Raw genomic sequence first — 25107 nt, forward strand, 5'->3', positions numbered from 1 at the left:
TATACTAAAAAATATTTATTGGTTGGTTAACAGCTGGAGGAATTAATCTTTAGCAAATACTTCCAGTATAGAATTACAATTGCCCCTCACCTTAGTGGGCTTCCCAGGTGGCTCAGTGGTAAAGAATCCACTAGTCAAGCAGGAGAGGCAGGGGATGTGGGTTTAATCCCTGGGTCAGAAAGATCCCCTAGAGGAGAAAATGACAACCTACTCCAGTATTCTTGCCTGGAGAATCCCATGGACTGCGGAGCCTGGCAGGCTGCAGTCCATGGGGTCGCAGAGAGGCAGACGCAACTCTGCACACCCACATGCACTCACTCACCCCTAGCAACAGGAGGGTACAAAGGGAGAAATATATAAGGTGAGCAATTTCTAGATGTTAGGGCTGTAAGTGTGTGCGAAGTCGCTTAAGTCATGTCTGACTCTTTGCGACTCTATAGACTGTAGCCTGCCAGGCTCCTCTGTGTATGATATTCTCCAGGAAAGAATACTGGAGTGGGCTGCCATGCCCTTCTCCAGGGGATCTTCCTGACCTAGGGATCAAACCCATGTCTCTTATGTCTCCTGCACTGGCAGGCAGGTTCTTTACCACTAGCGCCACAGCCAGATCCAAGATGTTAGAGCTAGAAGGACAAGTTGTATGCAAATCACAACTTTGCCAGAAACTGCTGTTGTGGAAAGAAAATAAACTGATATGCACACATGCAACCACTGCCAAACATCTGCTTATTGATACGTTGGGGTTTCCTGAGGCAAGTTAGGTGGGCAGCAAGGCCAGCTTCCTGGGTGTGTGACTTGTGCAATCACACAGGTCCTGACACTTGTGAATTAACTCGACTTCATAATTTGCTGTCACCATCTTGAATTATTTTTTAATTTTTAAATAACAAGCCCCACGTTTTCATTTTGTACTGGGCCCTGCAAGTTTTGTAACTAATCTGGTCATGGCATTTTTCTGAACTCCCTATGAAAGATTAACTGTTGAAGCCCTGCCTTTCCATGTGTTTAATTGTTTGTTGAAACTTAATATGTACTTAGGGCTTCCCAGGTGGCTCAGTGGTACAGAATCTGCCTGCCAATGCATGAGACACAGGAGATATGGGTTTGATTCTAGGTCAGGAAGATCCCCTGGAAGAAGAAATGGCAACCCACTCCAGTATTCTTGCCTGGAGAATCCTATGGACAGAGGAGCTTGGCAGGCTACAGTCCATGGACTTGAAAAGAGTTGGACATGAAAGAAGCAACTGAGCATGCAGGGTCTACTTAAAACTCAATAAAGTTTATTGATTCCCCTGAATGGCCTTTCTCTGGTCTCTGAAAGTTAAAGGGAGGATGTGCCCACTTGGAGACTGCCGGGGCTGGCATGTTTCTGGTATCAAACAACCATCCAGAAAACCGGGGAAACCAGTAGTGACGACCACCACTTTGCTTCTTGCTGGTGGGCTGCCGTCTATGGGGTCGCACAGAGTCAGACACGACTGAAGTGACTTAGCAGCAGCAGCAGCAGCAGACATAGAAGGTCCATCCTCATGTTATCTTATAATTTATGTGATGGCTCTGAATCACTAACTTACTTCTTTCGCAGAGAAAATCCAAGGAGGACTTTCCTGGTGGTCCAGTGGATAGAAATCCATCTGCCAGTGCAGGGGACACAGGTCTGATCCCTGATGCGGGAAGATTCTACATGCCACAGAGCAACTAAGCCCGTGTCCCACAGCTGCTGATCCAGGCCTCTAGAGCCTGTGCTCTGCAACAGGAGAAGCCATCGTAATGAAAAACCCCCGCACCGCAACAAAGAATAGTCCAGCTTGTCACGACTAGAGAAAGCCCTCAAGCAGCAGTGAGGACCCAGCACAGTCAAAAATAAACAGTAACTAAAATAAAGTTTAAAAAAGTCCAGGGAGTGGTCTTCCTATAGTTCTCAAAGCCTGGTGGTTTCCAGGATGCCTTAGTTCTGGAATCCATCCATTGGAGCCACATGGATTTTTTTTGTTTTGTTTTTCTGGTCAGCAGGAAGGAAGAGCACTCATTTGATTTGTATGCAGCAGACATGACTCATGTTATTCAAGTATAGAAGGGTACTTGAATCAGACATAGTTTGCGTCCACACTAATACTTTCTAACAAGCAGTTTCATGACTTAATCTCTATAGAATTCAACCTTCATGCTCCAAAATGCGTCAGTTACCCACTGATCTCGGCATATTACCCGCACACCGAAAGACTTAAATGATGAAATTGAGGCAGGTTCCAAGGAAAGCAGGAGAAACGCAGAGATGCACAGCCAGACACACCTTAGTCCAAATACCAAAAGCCAAAGATAAACTATTGAAAGTGGTCAGAGAAAAATGACTCACCACATACAAGGAGACCCTCAACAATATTCAGAGTTGACATCTCATCAAATACAATAAAAATAGAAAGTAGTGGGACAACATACTGAAATTGTCCAAAGAAAAAAGACTGTCAACAAAGCATCTTACATCTTTCAAATGTGAAGAGGAAATAAAAGCAAGTAAACATTGAGAGAATTTGTTGGTAGCAGACTACTTGAAAAGAAATATGTTTCCTTTTTTATACTTGTTTTATTATTTTAACATTTTTTAACTTTTTATTTTATATTGGAGTATAGTTGATTAAAAATGTTGTGATAACTTCAGGTATACAGTAAAGTGATTCAGTTATCTCTTATTTTTCAAATTATTTCCCATTTAGATTGTTACATAATACTGAGCAGCATTCCCTGTGCTATACAGTAGGTCCTTGCTGGTTACCTATGTTAAATATAGTAGCGTATACATGTTAAGACCAAACTTCCTAACTATCTCTTCCTCTTTCCTTCCCATCTGGTAACCAGATGGGAAGTTCATTCTCTAAGTGTGTGAGTCTTTTTAGGCTAAAAGCAAATGATCTTGGGCCGTAATACAAATACACACATATACACACGGAGGCAAAAACAAAGAGCACCAGCAAAGGTAACTGTGAATTATAAAAGATAGTATGTTTCTTCTCTTAACTAATTTTAAAAGCAATTTGCATTTTTTAAAGTGTATGTAATTGTATTATTGGGACTATAACATATAGCAGTTTAATAGACTTGATAAAACGGCACAAAAGAAATGGATGGGAGCAAAACTGATTGAAGTAAGGAAATAACACCAGATGGTAAATTGAATCTACAGGAATAAGTGCAGAGAATCAGACATGGTAAATAAGATAAGTATAACACACTATAAATTTATACTTCCTCTCCTTTTCTCATCTTTTTTAATAGACATAAAATTATGTAATGTAATTATAATAGTATATTTTGGAGTTTGTACCATACAATTTGAAATATGTATAAAAATAATAGAAAAAAAGTTGGAAGAGGGAATAGAGCTATATAGTCTTCCTATATCTCACTGAAATAAGTCTAAATAGACTCTGATAAGTTCAGATGCATGTGACAAGCCCTAGAACAGCCATTAAGAAAACAACTATAAAAATACACTGAAAATTTACTTAAAGAATTATACATTACATTAGAAAATAGCCACTTAACGTAAAAAACAAGCAGTAATGGAGGAACAGAGGGGAAACACGAGAGACTTTAGAAAACAAAACTCGAATGGTAGAGGCGAATCCAACTAAGTCAATACAAGCAATGATTGTGGGTGAATTAAGCAACCCAATCAAAAGGTAAATATTGTCTGATTGCATTTTTTTAAAAAAAGGTCCAATTCTATGTTGTCTTTAGGAAACATTTTAGATCAAAAGATACAAGTAGGTTGAAAGTAAAGGATATATCAGCAAACAGCAACCATAAAAAAGTTAAAGAGGTTATACTAATATCAGACAAAATAGATGGTAAAATAAAAATGTTGCTAGTTATAAAGGGAGAGATTTTGTGACCATAAAAGGATATAACCATCGGGAAGATATACCAATTTTAAACATATATTCTTAGCAACAGAGTGCCGAAGTACATGAAGTAAAATCTGACAGACTGAAGGGAGTAGGACCATCAGCAATGATCAGGGGTGATTTCAACACCCTACTTTCAAGGAAAGCAGAAAGCAAAGTGTTAGTCACTCAGTCGTGTCCGACTCTTTGCAAGCCCATGGACTGTAGCCCACCAGGCTCCTCTGTCCATGCGATTCTCCAGGCAAGAACACTGGACTGGGTTGCCATTTGCTTCTCCAGGGGATCTTCCTGACCCAGGGATCGAACCCAGGTCTCCGGCATTGCAGGCAGATTCTTTACTGTCTAAGCCACAAGGGAAGCCCCATACAACAACTAAACACAAGATAAACAAGGAGGGCTTTCCTGGTAGTCCAGTGGTTAAGAATCCACCTTGCAATGCAAGGGACACCAGTTCAGTCCCTGTTTCAGGAAGACGTCCCATGCCTCGGAGCAATGAAGTATGTGCCATGACCACTGAACCAGCACTCTCGAACCCATAAGCTGAAACTATTGAACTGACATGCTGCAGCTACTGAGGCCCGTGTGCCTACAGCCTGTGCTCCACAGCAAGGGAAGCCACCACAATGAGAACCCCAAACACAAGGAAGAGCAGACCCCGCTCGCTGCAACTACAGAAAGCCGGTGTGCAAAAACAAAGACCCACCACAGCCAAAAAAAAAACAGAATAAAGAAATGTCTTTAAAAAGAAAAGGACAAACAAGGAAATGTAAGACTTAAACAACATTGCAATCAACGAGAGAGACCTAGTGGTCTCTGTCCATAAGAACAGTCTACACAACAACAGCAGATGGCTTTCAACTGGACATGCAACATTCTCCAGGAGGGGCTGTGTGCTAGAGCATAAAATAACCCTCAATAAATTTTAAGACTAAATTCATACGAAGTGTGATTCTCTGATCACAGCAAAGTGGCATGAGAGATGAAAACAGAAAGATATTAGAAATTCACAAATAGGTGGAAATTAAAGAACACATTCTTAAATTAGCATTGGGTCAAAGAAAAAAATTACAAGGAAAATTAGAAAACAGGAAATACTATAAGCAACTATCTGCCCACACATTTTAAAACTTAGGTTAAATTGGCAAATTCCTGTTAAAAAACACTTGCAACTCAATAATGAAAAGACAAACGCCTTCTTAAAAGTAGAAAGTGTCTAAATGGACATTTCTCCAAAGAAAATAGACAAATGGCCTGTATACACATGAAAAATGTTCAGCATAATTAGACATCAGAGAAATTTAAATCAAAACTACAATTGTATACCACTTGGGCTTCCCTTGTGGCTCAGCTGGTAAAGAATCCGCCTGCAATGCAAGAGACCTGGGTTTGATTCGTGGGTTGGGAAAATCCCCTGGAAAAGGGCAAGGCTACCCACTCCAGGATTCTGGCCTGGAGAATTCCATGGACTATAAAGTCCATGGGGTCGCAAAGGGTCAGACACGACTGAATGACTGGTGCTTTGCACTTTCACACTCACTAGGATGGCTACGATCAAAAAACAAAAACAAATCTTGAAAATATGTTTAAAAAAATCAAAACTCTCATATGCTGCTAGAGGGAATATAAAATGATGCAGCCACTTTGGAAAACAGTCTGGCAGTTCCTTGGAAGTTTAAATATAGAGTCATCATATGGCCCAGCAATTCTACTCTGAAGGTATAACCAAGAAAAATGAAGACATATGTCCACACAAGAACTTATACATAAATGTTCAAACCAGCGTTATTCATAGTAGTCAAAAAGCGGAAATAACCCAAATGTCCATCAACTGGTAAACAGATAAAGAAGAGGTGGACAATGAAATCTTATTTTACCATGAAAGGAACAATAGTGAGAAATGAAGTAGTGATGAAGGCTATAACATGAATGACACTTGAAAACATTATGTTACATACAGAAGACTCCATGCTATACGATTCCATTCATACAAAATGTCCAGAAGAGGCAAGTCCATGGGGACAAAAAGCAGATTCGTGGTTGCCTAAGGGGCTCCCCGGTGGCTCAGAGGTTAAAGTGTCTGCCTACGATGCGGGAGAGCTGGGTTTGATCCCTGGGTCAGGAAGATCCCCTGGAGAAGGAAATGGCAACCCACTCCAGCACTCTTGCCTGGAGAATCCCATGGACGGAGGAGCCTGGTGGGCTACAGTCCACAGGGTCGCAAAGAGTCGGACACGACTGAGCAACTTCACTTCACTTCAAGGATGAGAAAGTTGTAGGCAGATGGGGAGAGCCTGTTAGGAGGGGTAGGTTTTCTTTCGGAAGAGGTGAAAATGTTTTAAAATTGATAATGGTGATGAATAAACCAAATATCATTAAAGCATATACTTTAGTAAATTGTATGGTATGTGAATTTATCTTCAAAAACTGTTATTTTTAAAACTTATTAAGGAGGCATAAAAAACTTACTAAGGAGAGGTGGAATGAGAAAAAATAGGAAGGGAAAATAGAAGGGAGAGGAAAGTTTCTTTAAGTTAAAATTAATAAGACCTTGGTGGTCCAGTGGCTAAGACTCTGTGCATCTAAAGCAGAGGTCCTGGGGTTGATTCCTGGTCAGGGAACTAGTTCCCACATGTTGCAACTAAAGATCCCGCATGCCGCAAAGAAAACTCGGCAGAGCCAAATAAGTAAATATTTTTTAAATAAATAACGAGAAGTCCAAGCAAAGACTTTGAGAGAAACGTCAGGGATAAGGGTAGCACTGTTAACTCCTTCAACTGGCCCAAGTTGTTTCTCTCTCTCAGCCTCAGTTTCTTCATCTGTAGAATTATGAGTTAGACCCAACCTATCAGAATTCTCAAGGATCTGTGTTTCTCTGATACCTCTGTTCAGCTCTGAGGGGCTGTAAATGCTTAAATCAGTCAATTATCTTCTCAGAGCTGCCATTATAAAATGGATTAAAGTCGAGAATTCTGTTCTGTCAGTCTTCCAGAACTTTCTACACCCTGACCCACTTCCTCATGAATTTCTCACTCTCCCACCCTTCTTTTTAACCCTTGACTTCTGCTGCTCTCAAAACATTAGTCACTCAGTTGTATCCAAATCTTTGCAACCCCCATGGACAGTAACCCACCAGGCTCCTCTGTCCATGGAATTCTCCAGGCAAGAATAGTGGAGTGGATAGCCACTCCCTTTACCAGGGGATCTTCCCGACCCATGGATTGAACGTGGGTCTCCTATATCGCAGGCAGATTGTTTACCATCTAAGCCACCTCCCAAAGCTTGTCTTCAAGCTACACTGAGGTCCCTAGGAAGCCTGTTTTGTCCATCTTACCTGGAATCTCGAGTATCTGGGAGGGTACGATCCAGGGGCAACCGGTCACTGAGGTACACGTTATAGCCAAACTTTTGGAAGAGGTCCTCAGCCTCCTTCTGCTGAGCCTCAGAAAGGTCCCTACCCCACTTCTTGAAAAGTTCTGAGTCTGGGAAGAGAATCTTGTGGGGATTTTCCTTGAAGAAGCCACCCTCCTTGGCCTGAGCTGTATCTGGAAAAGGATGCTTTTCGTCTTTCACCGTTGCCAGCATGCCAAGCCCATCTTCTGATTGCTTCGTAGCCAGCTTCATAGTTTGTTCTGCAAATGAAGGGCAGGGGATAAAATATCTCAGCCAGTTGTTAGCTCCCCGGGTGTTACTTTTTCATCCACATTTCCTTGCAATGTTTTTCTCCCCAGACTTTTAGGGGGGTGCAACAGAACAAGTGTGCAAGGAGTTGTAGATATTGGCAAGAGAAGACCCAGAGGGATGGTATCATGATGGAGAAGTTGAAGGAGCTTGCTCCAGGGTCCTGAGGTTGTGGTCAGGGCTAGATAGCATGCTTTTGTCATTTTTGAGGGGAGCAGTTCGGGAGAAAGACAAAGCCCAGAGCACACTGTGAAAGTGTGAGGCAGGAGGCAGGTAAAGGACTTTACGGAGGGGGAGGCCAAGGGATTGGATCGGTTAGCCACAGGATGCTGCAGGGACCCAGGTGACAGCAGGACTCGGGGCAGAGATGAAGACTGTGAACGGATGGCCGTGGCAAGGCCTGTAAGGAGGGAGAGAGTGTGTTGAGATGGGCAGGGAAGTGTCAGCTGAGGAAAGAGGACAGGCAGGCTTTCGTGATAAGTAAAGTGCTATCACAACAGTCTTCTGACTCCTTCCTTCAGGAGAACCAGAAGGATGTTTGGAATCACCCTAGATGGTCGAATACAACGAGCCCGAGATCACCCTCTCTCTCTCCCGAGCACACCAACATCACCACCATCCACAGAGCAGCCATGGGTAACAAAGACCGGAAAAGATCTTCCACAACTAAAGGCATCATGAAACTGGACAGGCCTCCCTGGTGGTCCAGGGGACCTGGGTTTGATCTGCGGTCAGGAAACTAGATCCCATGTACTGCAACTAAGACCCAGCACAGCCAAGGAAAGAAATTGGAGGCCCCCAACCTGGAGAAGGATTATATTGCAGAGGTTCTCCTCCAGGAGTGAGAGTTCTGAGCTGCATGTAGGATTCCCCAGCCCAGGGGTCCCACACCAGGAAAATGAGCCCCCACAGCATTTGGCTTTGAAGACCAGAAAGGCTTAATTGTGAAGTCCCAGTGGGCTGGGAGAAATAGAGATTTCACTTTTAAAGGACACACACACAAAATCTCATGCACACCAGGACCCAGAGCAAAAGCAGTCATTTAATAGGAGCCTGGGCAGACCTACCCATTGGTCTTAGAGAGTTTCCTGGGGGTGGGGGTGGGGGTGCTGTCACTCTGGGGACAGAGACACTGGCAGGAACCATATTTGGGAACTTTCAATTGAATGAAAGCTAGAGTTGACTGATTAGTCTTTCCCAAGTCCAACATTGACTATGATACTCCTCAGCATTCAACTCCTAAATGTTAATCAAGGTGATAGGGACAGAGTAAAGGGTGATTAAATAGTTAATCCCACTAGCGGGGTGGTAGGAAAAAAATATGGGAGACCTCTGTAAGTTAATGGTCACTTAAGAAAGCAGGTTTGCTTAACCACAGAAGCAAGCAGGCTGCCTCAGCCACAAACCCATGCAACAGAAGCGAGAGACTTGCCCCCAAACAAGAAAACAATGGTGGCATGAGCCCCACATCCTGCCCAGTGAGCTCAACAGGTTAATGATCCTTAGGACGTGCTCTCTCCACCCGTCAAAACAGTAGTTTACGGAAAGGTGGCATTTCAAAGTGAAAGGCACTCACAGTACCGAGGCCTGGAATAATCTTCCCATAGTGCCATGACATGGCTTGGCCATGGAGGGACAGGAAAGCTTCCCTACCCAGCCTGGAGAAGGGGCTGATGATGGAAGCATGACATCTACTCAAGAAGGAGGAAGAAGGTCTTCTCCCCCTCCCCACTTTCCCTTTGATTATAAAACTGTAGCCCACTAAGGTCCTGCAGGAGCACCCTCTGGCCTGCCCACTTTAAGCCTCTCAAGCATCCTGTTCTAATCAGTTCTGCTCAGTTCATTTCATTCGCCCAGTCGTGTCCAACTCTTTGCGACCCCATGGACTGTAGCATGCCAGGCTCCCCGGAGCATCCTCAAACTCATGTTGATCGAGTCAATGATGCCATCCAACCATCTCATCCTCTGTCACCCTCTTCTCCTCCTGCCCTCAATCTTTCCCAGCATCAGGGTCTTTTCCAGTGAGTCAGTTCTTCGCATCAGGTGGCCAAAGTCTTGGAGCTTCTTCAGCATCAGTCCTTCCAATGAATATTCAGGGTTGATTTCCTTTAGGATTGACTGGCTTGATCTCCTTGCAGTGACTTTCAATTCTATTCTAATAAAGGGACTCTCAATTCCTATTCTAATAAATTCCTTACCTATCACTTTGCCTCTCTCACACAGAGTTTTTTCTGCTTTAAGATATAAAGCACCAAAGCTCTTCAAAGCCCCCCAAAATACCCACCCAGTGGCTTCAGAGGGAGTCCACCAGAGGGACTTGCTTAAGTTCCCACCAATCCTCCCTTTGTTGTTTTTCAGTCACTTTTTTGTGTCTGACTCTTTTCAGCCCCATGGACTATAGCCTACCAGGCTCCTCTGTCCATGAAATTTCCCAGGCAAGAATGCTGGAATGGGTTGCCATTTCCTACTCCAAGGGATCTTCCCGATCCAGGGATCAAACCTGTGTCTCCAGCACTGGCTGGCAATTCTTTATCACCTAGTCACCAGGGAAGCCCCAGTCCTTCCTTAGACATACACTAAACTCCAACCAAATTGATGGGATCACCTCTAGCTCATGAAGTACCATCCTGCAAGTTAGAAGAGAGAATCCCTTTTTCAGATGATTGCAACCCTGGGGTACCAGCTTCAGGAGAGGACAGTCCCACGGTGTGAACCCCTTTGGGCAGAGGCAGCCCCACACCACAGCACACGGTTTGGTGTGCAAAACTTGGGCAGAATTTCAGCTACATGCCCAGCCCCTAAGAGGGATGCAGGGAAACCTTACAAATGGGAGGAGGGTATTTTTGGAAAGTGACCTCAGCCTGGCCCGTGAATGAGGAGAGTCAACCACAGAAGTGCCTATGAGACAGAAAGAGGATGGTCAAAGCAAACCCAAAAAGAAAAATAAATGGAGGATCTTTCAGAGAAGGCTCCTGGGGACTAGCTCTCATATTTGCTCAGGCAGAAAATAAACATGGGAGCGAGATTTTCACAGTATTCCAAATCAAATTATATTTTGATTCGAACTCTTCTATGCTAAGCATGGGAATCACAGAATGGCCTTGGATTCCTTGGGCCTTTAAACTCCCTTATTACTCCTCTTTGGAGATTCCCTGGTGGCTCAGATAGTACAGAGTCTGCCTGCAATGCAGGAGACCTGGGTTTGGTCCCTGGGTCTAGAAGATCTCCTAGAGAGGCAAATGGCAGCCCACTCCAGTATTCTTGCCTGGAGGATCTGGTAGACAGAGGAGCCTGGCAAGCTATAGTCCACAGGGTGGCAAAGAGTCACACATGACTGAGCAACTAACATTTTTACTTTTCACACTCTGCTCTGGGAGTTATCTGATCTTCCGCTCTCATTCATTGCTGTCAGTGGGAAATTTTGATGATGGAAGCACAGAACCCAGTGGGAGGGAGACTGTGTTACTAGACCACCCACATGACTTACACTGAAACGCTCCAAGACCCAAAGGGGACACACCCAAGTGTGCCACTCTGATGGGGCCTTTTAAGTACCCCCAGGGAAGTTCCAGAAAACTGGTTTAAAGTTATCAAGCCCTCCCGCAATAGGGATATGATTTTCATTATGTGTTTGCTTTGGCTCTTCACAGACTTCATAATTTGCTCAGGTGTCCTTACTGTCATGATTTTATTCAGTCTTCTTGGAGGTAAGGAGCAACCAGAAGGAGGGGTCATCAAACCAGCTTTCCATTTCAGCAAGCCCTTCTGGAAAGAAAAGCATTTGTGATCTGGAAACGGGGGTCCAGAAAACATCTTGAAATTCATCTCTGCGGGTAGGGAGTCCCTGACACCACGTCATTTCAGAGTGAATAGAATGTGGGGAGCACAGAGAACAACAAGCCAAGGAGGAACCGGTTGTGCAAAGAGAGAGATGGAAATAAACCTGACAGCTCTGGATGGCTTCTCGGGGCACGTCGTGTCCCAGCCGGAGGAAAGATGAGCCAGGCTCTTGGCAGAACTCCTGCTATTTTAAGGCCTGAGGAGGTTGGCACAGGGTGGGTGAGCCAGAGAGCTGGTGTGGTCTGTGTGCTCAGCCAAGGAGTGACAGTGATGGTCAAGGTACACACACATCCTTTGGTGAAATTGCCCTGGGAACATTTGCACAGTCAATGTGCACACCAGCCAAGGGCTCTCAAAGCCAGGGCCTCAGGAGCTGACCATCTCCGCTGTTTTCTCTCTTTCCCCTGGATCACCCTTCTCTTCATCCCTGGCTGCCTGTCCTCTGTTCTCTCCTTCCTACACTCAGCCACTCGCTCTTCTATTCAATTTCTTTGTGCCAGGCCCAGGGCATAGAGTAGTAAAGCACATCACAAGACACTCGTCAACTGAACCATCCCCTAAGAAACCTTCCCTGGTGGCTCAGACTGTAAAGAATCTGCCTGCAATGCAGGAGACCCAGGTTCGATCCCTGAGTTGGGAAGATCCCTTGAAGAAGGAAATGGCAACCCACTCCAGTATTCTTGCCTGGAGAATCCCATGGACAGAGGAGCCTGGTGGGCTGCAGTCTATGGGGTTGCAAAGAGTCAGACACGACTGAGTGACTAACACTTTCACTTTACGAAAACTGCCTTCCACAAATCTGAACCACAATAACATGAGTCTTGTGATGGGGGATGGAAACCATGCTTCATGCCTCCTCCTTCTCTCTCCCCTCATCTATTTTCCCTTTTTTCCTCCCTATCAATTCTTCCACCCTCTGCCTTGGAATTTTCACTCTGGGCTCCTTTTCTGTGCTCATCTCTCTTCTCCTCTCTTGTCCCCTCTCCAAATCTCCCCTTCTCTGATTTCCACCCTTCCTTTTCCTCCTCCTGTCTGACCTTCCATCCATCCTTCTGTCTCACCGTGAACCCTGACAAGGCTCAGTTCTTGTTTTTTAAAAGACACTCCCTAGGCTTCCCTGGTGGTCCAGTGGTTAAGAATCTTCCTTCCAATGCAGGGGGACATGGGTTTGATCCCTGGTCCAGGAAGATTCCACCCGGAGTGGAGCAACCAAGCCCATGTGTGCACCACTGCTACTGAGCCTGTGCTCCAGGGCCCAGGAACTGCAACTATGGAGCCCATGGGCTGAAACTACTGAATCCTGGGTGTCCTAGACCCCACGGCTGCACCAGGAGAAGCCAGGGCAATGAAAAGCCCGTGTAGTGCCGCTGGAGAGTAGCCCCTACTCTCCGCAACTAGAGAAAGACTGACTGCAATGACAAAGACCCAGTGCAGCCAAAATAACTAAAATAAACAAATAAACAGAATTATTTTTTAAAAAAGACACTCCCCAAGGCTGTTAAGTGAAATAAGTCAGACAGAAAAAGACAAGTACTGTATGACATCACTTATACGTGGAATCTAAAAAAAAAATACAATAGACTAGTGAACATAACAAAAGAGAAAAGAGAAATAGACTCACAGATATAGAGAACACACTAGTGGTTGCCAATGTTTTGCGGGCAACACACGAATAGGGCAAGGGGAGGCACAGATTGTTACTGGATGTAACGTAGGCTCGTGTATGTACTGTACTGTGTGGGGAATAGAGCTGATATTTTATAATAAATGTAAATGAAAAATAGCCTTTAAAATTCTATAAAAATTAAAAAGAGGAAATTTCCTGGTGGTCCAGCGGCTAAGACTCTGCACTCCCAATACACGAGGCCTGGGTCTGATCCCTAGTCTGGAAACTAGATTCCACATGCCATGACTAAAAGGTATCACAGGGCATAACTAAAGGTCCTGCATGCTGCGACGTAGATCAGAGATTCTACACACCGCAGCTGGGACGTAATGCGGCCAAATAACTAAATAATCTTTTTTTTTTTTTAATTAAACAGAAAAAACAAAAAGACACTCCCCACCACCCAGGCTCCACGGGCACACAGCCACACATCTGAGCAGTCAATTCTCTGCTTTCACATTCCAGATCCCTCTCCCCCAGAGCCTGAGCATGAGATTCTTATCATGCTAGAAGCACATGACTCCTGCCCTCACTGGAAGCAGACGCCAAGATACAAGAATTCACAGGAGGTAGAGTTTCATGGTGAGTTTTAAAAACAAACCCCAGAATTCCTGGGAAGAGGTTAACATGTGCTGGACCCTGAGGGCATCATCTTAAGTAAAAAAAGCCAAAGAGAAATATTATTGGGTCTCACTTATGTGTGGAATCCAAAAAGAATGGGGGGAAATGAGTTCACAGGTGCAAAGAACAGGGACTTCCCTGGCAGTCTGGTGGCTAAGACTCCACACTCCCAGCGCAAGGGGCCCTGGTTTGATCCTTAGTCAGGGAACTAGATTTCACATGCTGCAACTAAGAGGTTTGCATGCTGCAACTGAAACCAGATTCTCAAAGATCTCATATGCCATAACCAAGATGCGGTGCAGTCAAATATATATATGTATATATGCTGCTAAGTCGCTTCAGTCGTGTCCGACTCTGTGCGACCCCATAGACGGCAGCCCACCAGGCTCCCCCGTCCCTGGGATTCTCTAGGCAAGAATACTGGAGTGGGTTGCCATTTCCTTCTCCAGTGCAGGAAAGTGAAAAGTCAAAGTGAAGTGGCTCAGTCGTGTCTGACTCTTAGCGACCCCACGGACTGCAGCCCACCAGGCTCCTCCATCCATGGGATTTTCCAGGCAAGAGTACTGGAGTGGGGTGCCATTGCCTTCTCCATATATATATATATATATATATATATATATATATATATATATATATAAAAGATACAGGGAAGAGATTAGTGGTTGCTAGAGGCAGGGTGGGGGGGAGGTGAGCAAAGTGTGTAAAGAAGGTCAAAAGCTATACACTCCCAGTTATAAAATAGATAAATCTGGAGACATAATGTATAGTAGTGTGGCAACTATAGTCAGTAATGCTCTATTGTATGTTTAAAAGCTGGTGACAGAGTAAATCTCAAAAGTCCTCATCCCAAGGAAAAAATGTAGAACTATGTGAAACAGCAAATGTTAATCAGGTTTATTTTGTGACCATTTCACGAAATATACAAATATTGAACCCTTATGTCCTACACATGAAATTAATGTAATCTTATGAATTATTCGAAAAGACCCTGATGTTGGGAAAGATTGAAGGGGAAGCCTGGCATGCTGCAGTCCATGGGGTTGCAAAGAGTCGGACACGACTGAGTGACTGGACTGAACTGAACTATACGTCATTTGGGCTTCCCGGGTGGTGCTAGTGGTAAAGAATCTGCCTGCCAAGGCAGGAGACTCAGAAGAAACGGGTGCTATTCCTGGGTTGGGAAGGTCCCCTGGAGGAGGGCATGGCACCCCACTCTAGTCTTCTAGCCTGGAGAATTCCATGGACAGAGGAGCTTAGAGGAATACAGTCCGTGGGGGTGGTAAAGAGTCGGACACGACTGAGCAACTAAGCAACAGCAGCCAACTATAACTCAATTTAAAAAAGAGGTTGACATGTAGGGCACATCAGCCAGGGGGCTCTTTCTGCACAGACTTCACCAGGGTGTGTGTGCCCGCCCTGAGGTACACACACACACACACACACACACAGCCAGTTCCCCTCCATCAGCTGCTGGCTCTGAGTCCCACTAATTCTCCCTCCTTTTTCCCTCCACACCTCTTTATTCTGTGCCCCTAAACACATACTCACAGGCACAGACAGGCACACACACTGTCCCCTCCATGTCAGTGCCGTCAACTTACTCAGATGCTGCAAATTCGCCTCTAGTCGAGAGAGTCTGTCCATCACTGTCCAGTTAAGTTCAGACAGAGCAAAATGCAGCTTATTCTGGCGGTCCCCCAGGATCAACTCCTGTACAGTCCTCTTGGTGTAAAATATCAGGAGGAGATTGAGAGCGAAGACCAGCAGCAGCCCGATGCTGAGGACTCTGAGGACATTTCTCCTGAGCATGTTATTCTGTCCCTGGTTCTGCTGCTCCCTGGGGGCTGAGGGTAGTGTCACTGCCCAGGCAAGCTGAGGATCACAATGAGCTGAGCCCTGACTGTGCTGGCTGCATAGAGGATACCCTGCCCGCTGAGCCAGATGTTGTCTGAGTAGGAAAGCTGTACCGGGCTGCCTGGTTCTCCCTGGGCAGCGTCAGGCATGCGGAATGTGTCATGGCAGCCGCCCAACGATGGGCAAGTCACCCGGGCACACCTTGTGCAGAAGTCAGGTTACTGCTTGCTCCCGGAGCCAGTGGAGGCTCTTTTCTCTTGGTTCTGTTTGATTTCATTTTGGTTCTGAATGTTTCTTCCCTCTGGTAGGAGCCCTTAGGAGACTCACCAAAAGGGCGTGTGAGGTCTGGACCTGTGAGTGTAGCAGCGTGTAGGAGGGAAGAATCCACTGAGTGAGAAGTTTCCGGACCACGTGCTTTTTGAGAGCAAGGATGGTGTCTGAGATGTCTGTTTTGCCAGTGGCTCAGTGGTAAAGAACCCTCTTGCCAATGTCAGAGACACAGGACATGCAGGTTCGATCCCTGGGTCGGGAAGATCCCCTGGAGGAGGAAATGGCAACCCACTCCAGTATTCTTGCCTGGAGAATCACATGGACAGAGGAGCCTAGAAGGGTACAGTCTGTGGGGTCACAAAGAGTTGGACAAGACTGAGCTTGCTTGCACATAGAGTCTTGAAAATTGTAGGTCTGTAACAGTTGTCAGTTCAGTAAAACTTCCTGCGAGTTCTACCTAGAAGCAGATGAGTGAGCTGGAGGGGGCCCACTAGGGTAAGCTCCAGGTCTCAGCCTCGCTTCACTAGTCACTGCCCAGCTCTGCACACTGAGGTGCTAGCCTCCCCTCACCCTCAGCTTCTGGTAACTCTTCTGCCCCACACCTTGTACCCACTATATGCTTTGAACAAATCACTTGATTATCGTCATCACAGATTAGCATTTAAAACAGTTCCCCAGGGCTTCCTTGGTGGTCCAGTGGTTAAGAATCCACCTGTCAACACAGGGGACACAGGTTCAATCCCTGGTCAGGGACGATCCCACATGCTTCAGAGCAACTAAGCCTGTGTGTCACAACTACTACTGAGCCTGCTCTCTAGAGCCCACGAGCCTCAACTGCTGAAATCCGAGTGCCCTAGAGTCTGTGCTCCCCAACAAAAGAAGCCACTGGAATGAGAAGCCCCCGCTCACCATAACTAGAGAAAGCCCACATGCAGCAATGGAGACCCAGCAGAGAAAAAAATAAAATAAATAAACATTTTAAAAATAATCATAGTAAAATAGTTACCCAGAGCCCCAAAGTTCAAAGTTTCAATTAAGGGTTGAATCGCTTCATAATATCATCCGCTCTGTCCCAGGTCCCCAGACACAGCACATGCAGATGAGAGCTGAGGCAGACGTGTGGATTAAAGCAAAGACATACAGTTTTAGGAAACGCAGGTGGAAAGAAAAAGAACCAAATGAAAAGTAATCAGTTCTTTTGTTTTCATCAGTTTTTCCCTTGCGTTCATATGCAAATTAGAGTCAAAAGAAATTTAAAACAGCTGATTGCTTCCGTTTCTGATGCAAAGTAGAATGGACCCACTTGTCTCTATTCTTCTCCATTCAGTTCAGTTCAGTTTAGTCGCTCAGTCGTGTCCAACTCTTTGTGACCCCATGAACTGCAGCACACCAGGCCTCCCTGTCCATCACCAACTCCTGGAGTTCACTCAAACTCACGTCCATCAAGTCAGTGGTGCCATCCAGCCATCTCATCCTCTGCCGTCCCCTTCTCCTCCTGCCCCCAATCCCTCCCAGCATCACAGTCTTTTCCAATGAGTCAGCTCTTCGCATCAGGTGGCTAAAGTACTGCAGTTGCAGCTTTAGCATCATTCTTTCCAAAGAACACCCAGAACTGATCTTCTTTAGAATGGACTGGTTGGATCTCCTTGCAGTTCAAGGGACTCTCAAGAGTCTTCTCCAACACCACAGTTCAAAAGCATCAATTCTTCGGTGCTCAGCTTTCTTCACAGTCCAACTCTCACATCCATACATGACCACAGGAAAAACCATAGCCTTGACTAGACAGACCTTTGTTGGCAAAGTAATGTCTCTGCTTTTCAATATGCTATCTAGACTGGTCATAACTTTCTTCCCAAGGAGTAAGTGTCTTTTAATTTCATGGCTGCAATCACCATCTGCAGTGATTTTGGAGCCCCCCAAAATAAAGTCTGACACTGTTTCCCCTGTTTCCCCATCACTTCATTGATGGGACCAGAGGCCATGATCTTTGTTTTCTGAATGTTGAGCTTTAAGCCAACTTTTTTCACTCTCCTCTTTCACTTTCATCAAGAGGCTTTTAGTTCCTCTTCACTTTCTGCCATAAGGTGATGTCATCTGCATATCTGAGGTTATTGATATTTCTCCTTGCAATCTTGATTCCAGCTTGTGCTTCTTCCAGCCCAGCGTTTCTCATGATGTACTCTGCATAGAAGTTAAATAAGCAGGGTGACAATATACAGCCTTGACGTACTCCTTTTCCTATTTGGAGCCAGTCCTCTCCATTAAGAACAACCAAAAGCTCTGGCCACTGTACATTAGACTCTAAAAAGTGGAGAGACTAGAGCAGACCAGCTAGAAATCTTGAGACCTGAGGAAAAACTCAGAAGTGAGTTCCCCGGGTTCACTTTTCAGCTGAGGGGTTAGACTGAACACTGAGAAGTTGCCAACCTGTCCATGTTAACAGGCAAAGACTATAAAAGCACCGAGAAATGCCCGCTGTCTATATACAAAGGAGTAGTCTAGCAAGACAGAAAACCTTCAAATAATAACTGCCTTACTCCAGGGATTTCTCTGATGGTCCAGTGGCTAAGACTCTGCACTTTCAGTGCAGGGGCCCTGGGTTCAGTCCCTGGTCAGGGAACTAGACCCCACATGACGTGCAACTAAAGATCCCACATGCTGCAACTGAGACCCAGTGCAGTCAAGTAAGCAATTTAAAAAAAAAAAAAAAACAACAACAACAACAATAAAAAACTGCCCTTCTCCAGCCAAACACCCCTGAAAACCTATTGCATCAGGACCAGTCATCAATAAAGACCACATGGGAAGCCTTCATTTCTACCCCTCTTCTCCAGCTGTGACAAGGGGCGCCTTCCACCATCCCCTTTCAGGATGGTGTCAGAGAGCCATAACTTTTGTCCTTGTTCCCTGTGATGTCTGTAAGAACAGCATTGAAGTGTCCCCCCTCTCTAAGCCAGTGTGGTGTCAGCAGAGAACTCAAGGAGAAACTGAGCTTCCTCCCTCCCCCACAACAATAATGAGGCCTCCCTCCCCCAGGTGTCAATGGAGGCCAAGTGAGAAGCCTAGACTTTCACCCCTACCTGTCATAAAGAAGTGGCATCTCCCTTTCCCCACCAGAGCAGTGTCAGAAAGTCCTGCCAAAACAGAAAATTTAAACAAGATACAGAATTTCATGATATAATACCAAAACATCCAGGATGCAATAAAAAAAATATTATGTGCCATACCAAGAACCAGGAAAATCTCAACTTGAATGAGAAAAGGCAATCAACAGACATTAACAGCAGTGGGACACAGATGTTGAAACTGTTTTATAAGGGTTTTAAAGTAGCCGTTAGAAAAGTACTTTGACAAGCAGTTAACAAATGTGCTTGAAAGAAATGAAAAAAATAGTAAGTCTCAGCAAAGAAGTAGAAAATCTCAGGAAAGAAATAGAAGACATAAAGGAGAACCAGATGGAAATTTTTTAACTGGAAAGTAAAATAAATAAAAATTTAAATGGTTTCTGTCTGTTAGTCGCTCAGTCATGTTCAACTCTTTGTAACCCCAGGAACTGTAGCCCGCCAGGCTTCTCTGTCCATGGAATTCTCCAGGCAAGAATACTGAAGTGCATTGTCATTCCCTTCAATTACAGTGTCTTAAATCCTCCTGGGGAAAAAACGGTGATTCAATCATTAATAACGTCTATATTTTCTTTCCCTTGTGTACAACCTCCAGCCAGACAGCAAACATTTCAAAACAGGTTGCTTTTGTCGATCAAAAATGCTGACTTCTTAGAAGGAAATTCCAGCCCCCTTCCATACTTCACCACTAAAATTTCTGCTCATTCTATGATCATTAAAGGAGAGTATGTCCTCAATAGGTTAAACTGTACCCTTTCTTAACCAGTTACAAATATCTGCATAATTTCAGAGGATTCATTCGCTTGACAAGGAATAGGGTTGATGACAGTGGCTAAGAAAAAGCTGATGTGTGGACTGTGAGCATGTGTTGGAAGGAAAGAGAAAATAAATATCTTGTAAGCACCTTCTATGGACCAGCCGGTGGCCGGTGCTGGATGCACGTGATCTCATCTGGTCTTCAGAGTCACCCTGTGATGGGAGGACTATTACTCCATATCCCAGGCATGGAAACAGAATCAGAAGGTCAGGTTGTATTTGTTTCAGTTTTTTAATCATACTTTTTTATGCTATAGGTCTTCCCTTGTGGCTCAGCTGGTAAAGAATCTGCCTGCAATGTCGATCCCTGGGTTGGGAAGATCCCCTGGAGAAGGGAAAGGCAACCCACTCCCTACCCACTCCAGGATTCTGGCCTGGAGAATTCCATGGACTGTTACAGTCTATGGGGTTGCAAAGAGTCGGACATGACTGAGCGACTTTCACTTTCACTTTTTTATGCTGTAGTTTTGGGGATTAGTACAGATAATCTGCAGAGTTTTTCTTTTGCACAGATATCCATGTTCTAATGTCCTTCCTGGCCTCCTGGACTGGTCGCCTGTGTACTTGTCATTACAGTAAAGTGTATGTATGATGCAGAAACAAGAGCTTCAAGGCAAGAGTTTTTCACTTCAGCTGCTTAGCCAGGAGTGGGACTGTAAGATCCTAAGATGCCTCCCTTCCCACCACACCCCCCTCAAAATCATAAGGTGAGCAAAATTGTAGAGTAAGAAATTCACTTTAAAGATGGTCTTTCCTATCAATAATCAAGAGGCTTGGACGTTTTTCCACCAGAACAACGGAGGAAAGAGAAGCACAGTGCAGAATTAGCACTGTAAAATCTAATGCGTTTGTACATAATTAGGAAAAGCCAATGGTGTAATCAATGCAACTGATAAACATTTAACTTTGAGAAATAGCAGAACAACAGGATTCCTTGCAATTAATTCATCAGTTCTGAGTGCTTATCAAAGAATAGAGTTGGGCCAAGGGGGAAAAAAATTAGCCTGGAAAATGGACCAGTATCTGAAAGAGATGGGAATACCAGACCACCTGACCTGCCTCTTGAGAAACCTATATGCAGGTCAGGAAGCAACAGTTAGAACTGGACATGGAACAACAGACTGGTTCCAAGTAGGAAAAGGAGTATGTCAAGGCTGTATATTGTCACCCTGCTTATTTAACTTCTATGCAGAGTACCTCATGAGAAATGCTGGGCTGGAAGAAGCACAAGCTGGAATCAAGACTGCAAGGAGAAATATCAATAACCTCAGATATGCAGATGACACCACCCTTATGGCAGAAAGTGAAGAGGAATTAAAAAGCCTCTTGATGAAAGTGAAAGAGGAGAGTGAAAAGGTTGGCTTAAAGCTCAACATTCAGAAAACGAAGATCATGGCATCTGGTCCCATCACTTCATGGAAATAGATGGGGAAACAGTGTCAGACTTTATTTTGGGGGGCTCCAAAATCACTGCAGATGGTGATTGCAGCCATGAAATTAAAAGGTGCTTACTCCTTGGAAGGAAAGTTATGACCAACCTAGATAGCATATTCAAAAGCAGAGACATTACTTTGCCGACTAAGGTCCGTCTAGTCAAGGCTATGGTTTTTCCGGTGGTCATGTATGGATGTGAGAGTTGGACTCTGAAGAAGGCTGAGTGCCGAAGAGTTGATGCTTTTGAACTGTGATGCTGGAGAAGACTCTTGAGAGTCCCATGGACTGCAAGGAGATCCAACCAGTCCATTCTAAAGGAGATCAGTCCTGGGTGTTCTTTGGAAGGAATGATGCTAAAGCTGAAACTCCAGTACTTTGGCCACCTCATGCGAAGAGTTGACTTATTGGAAAAGACTGTGATGCTGGGAGCGATTGGGGGCAGGAGGAGAAGGGGATGACAGAGGATGAGATGGCTGGACGGCATCACTGACTCGATGGACGTGAGTTTGAGTGAACTCCAGGAGATGGTGATGGACAGGGAGGCCTGGCGTGCTGCAAGTTCATGGGGTCGCAAAGAGTTGGACACGACTGAGCGACTGAACTGAACCGAACTGAACTGAACTGATAGATTGCAGAACAAAGCAACACAAGAAGGGAGGATCTGTACTCACAACCAAAACATGTCTGGCTTTTTTCTTTTGTTTTTTAATCACACCTGGTTGTGAGTGTCATCAGAGACCTAGCAAGAAAGTCTTAGCCATTATCATCAGAATGAGAGTAGATGTAAGTTTTATGTAGCCCAGACTTGTCCTTGTAATTCACTTTCATAAACCTTTAAACTCAGTTCTTCAAATGTTATCTGATGGATGATATTTGAAGCACTATCTTAGTTACCAGCTGCCACCTGCCAGCAACAGCTCAGCTTCTGTTTCATTTAGGCATTCTAGTGAGACTTTAAATAATTCAAGGTGAAACTATCCATTTGAAAAAAAAAATGGAAGAAGCACTTAAGAAAAGATATTTAGGAATTTCACACAAGTGCTGGTTAGTTTGTTGGGTTTGAGAAAGTGGTATCTCTACCTTACATTGAATTTACTGAAGATTCAGTTGAAAACAAAGGTTTACCAGGTGGTTCAGTGGTAAAGCATCCACAAGCCAATGTAGGAGACAAAGTCATGTGTGTTTGATCCCTGAGTCAGGAAGATTCCCTGAAATAGGAAATGACAACCCACTCCAGTATTCTTGCCTGGAAAATTCCATGGATAGAGGAGTCTGACGGGCTGCAGTCCATAGGGTCACAAAGAGTCAGACCCAACTGAGCACACACATGTGGTTGGAAACATATAAGAACACACCAAGATGCTGAAAAAAAAAAAAATTCTGGAATCAATGTCTGCTTCCAGCTATGATGGAGTATTTGGAATCAGATTGTCCCTCTGGACAAGACTCTAAAACTGAACAAAATATATGAGACACTGGTTTTCAGGCAGTAGTCAACAGTGCCCTGTGATCCCTCAGAGAATGGAAACATGAGATGAGGCCTACATTTACCCCTCATCTCCCAATCTGGACACAATTTTGCAACCATGGTGCAGGATGGTAAGCCCCAAGCAGAATCAGAGAGCAGAGTTTGGGAGTTGCTAGAGCATCTCTAAATTTCAGGGCAGGGAATCAAATAGTTAAAGAAGCTACATAGAAAGAGGGAGATTTCTGAGGAGTCCCTCCAGATTCCCAGACAAGGGAATGAACCCAGGGAGAAACTCCACAAGGTCTAGTTAGCAAACTGCTACAGACTTGAGGCATAACAAAAATACTGGAGATCACACAGTCTTGGTAGATACAGGAATTCTGGTTGAGTCACAGAGGAGACATCTAAGTAAAAACGCCCTGAGTATTCTGCTAAGACAGTAGGAAAACCACTGCTTACATGTAACAACCATGCCCAAGGATAAAGGACACTCTAATCCCATCACTTCGTGGCAAATAGATGAGAAAACAGTGGTAACAATGGCTGACTTTATTTTGGGGGCTCCAGAATCACTGCAGATGGTGATTGCAGCCATGAAATTAAAAGATGCTTACTCCTTGGAAGGAAAGTTATGACCAACCTAGATAGCATATTTAAAAACCAGAGACATTACTTTGTCAACAAAGGTCTGTCTAGTCAAGGCTATGGTTTTTCCAGTGGTCATGTATGGATATAAGAGTTGGACTGTGAAGAAAGCTGAGCGGCAAAGAGTCGATGCTTTTGAACTGTGGTGTTGGAGAAGACTCTTGAGAGTCCCTTGGACTGCAAGGAGATCCAACCTGTCCATCCTAAAGGAGATCAGTCCTGGGTGCTCATTGGAAGGACTGATGTTGAAGCTGAAACTTCAATACTTTGGCCACCTGATGCGAGAGCTGACTCATTGGAAAAGACCCTGATGCTGGGAAAGATTGAAGGCAGGAGGAGAAGGGGACCATAGAGGATGAGACGGTTGGATGGCATCACCGACTCAATGGACATGAGTTTGGGTAAACTCCAGGACTTGGTGATGGACAGGGAGGCCTGGTGTGCTACAGTTCATGGGGTCGCAAAGCTTCAGACATGACTGAGTGACTGAACTGAACTGAAAAGCCACTATGCTGCTTCTGCTGCTGCTGCTAAGTCACTTTAATCGTGGCAACTCTGTGCGACCCCATAGACGGCAGCCCACCAGGCTCCCCCGTCCCTGGGATTCTCCAGGCAAGAACACTGGAGTGGGTTTCCATTGCCTCCTCCAAAGCGTGAAAGTGAAAAGTGAAAGTGAAGTCACTCAGTCATGTCCGACTCCTAGCGACCCCATGGACTGCAGCCTACCAGGCTCCTCCATCCTTGGGATTTGCCAGGCAAGAGTACTGGAGTGGGGTGCCATTGCCTTCTCCGGAAAACCCACTATAACAGAGACCAAAACAAGTCTCAACAGTATCAAGGTAAGTTTCCAGTATATTGACAGCCGGAACAAAACTCAACATTCTTTAAAGGAAAACACAAACAAGATGCTTTACAAGGATTCATTCACAATGTCAAGGATATAATTGCAAATTACTGGACATATGGGGAAGAAGAAAAAATTAGAACACAAGTCAATAGAAACTGACAGAAGATGACTCAGATGCCATCATTCAAACACTAGGACTTAAAAACAGCTATTATAAAAATGTCCAGGAACTTAAAGAAAGAGATGGGCATATGCATGAAGAGGTGGTGAACTCTCAATGAAAAAAAAGTAAAACTCTAAAAAAGAACCAAATGAGAATTCTAGAATTGAAATTTAGAAGTATCTGAAATTAAAAATTTACCAGGTGGACTTAATAGCAGACTGGCAACTTCAGACAGAAAGGTCATAAATTTTCAGACATATCAATAGAAATTATCCAACGTGAAGGAAAAGAAAAAGATTAAAAATGATTTTTAAAATCATTTTCTTGAGCTGCAGTCTCTTCTTCCTTGTTTCATTTCCTTTCATGCATCTCTTTGGCTTGTCTCTCTTTCCTTTGAATGTCCAGCTCAGCAGAGAGCTTTCTGGTCTTCTGTAGACCGCTTATTAGAACATCTTGGCATCATTCTCCTCCACATTTGTAGGTTTTTCTTCCTTCTTTAATTGCCCTTTTCAGTCTTTCTCTGTGTGTTCCGTGTATTATTTTCCTGCCTGAATTATATGTGGGGCCCTTGCCTTATTCCCCTGATCCAGTTGTTGTTGCTTGTTTAGTCACTAAGTCATGTCCAAGCTCTTTGCGACCCCATGGACTGTAGCCCAGCAGGCTCCTCTGTCCATGGGATTCTCCAGGGAAGAATATTGGAGTGGGTTGCCTGTTCCTTCTCCAGGGGATCTTCCCCACTCAGGGATCAAACTAGGGTCTCCCACACTGAAGGCTTTTC

At 44.6% G+C, this 25107-nt stretch overlaps 1 protein-coding gene across 1 annotated transcript in view; it reads right to left on the reverse strand.

Annotated features, from left to right (window-relative positions):
• Positions 1-15654, reverse strand: part of GALNT8 (polypeptide N-acetylgalactosaminyltransferase 8) — a 36418-nt gene extending 20764 nt beyond the window's left edge. Inside the window, exons 1-2 of the mRNA XM_069581459.1 lie at positions 15312-15654; positions 7237-7534 (exon numbers count right to left, since the gene is read on the reverse strand). Coding sequence (XP_069437560.1) covers positions 7237-7534; positions 15312-15519 — 506 coding nt within the window. The 5' untranslated portion in view covers positions 15520-15654. The remainder of the gene's footprint in view (positions 1-7236; positions 7535-15311) is intronic.
• Positions 15655-25107: the final 9453 nt, after the last annotated feature.

The sequence above is a fragment of the Ovis canadensis genome, chromosome 3 (assembly GCF_042477335.2).
Source record: "Ovis canadensis isolate MfBH-ARS-UI-01 breed Bighorn chromosome 3, ARS-UI_OviCan_v2, whole genome shotgun sequence".
In the NCBI taxonomy this organism is placed as follows: domain Eukaryota; kingdom Metazoa; phylum Chordata; class Mammalia; order Artiodactyla; family Bovidae; genus Ovis; species Ovis canadensis.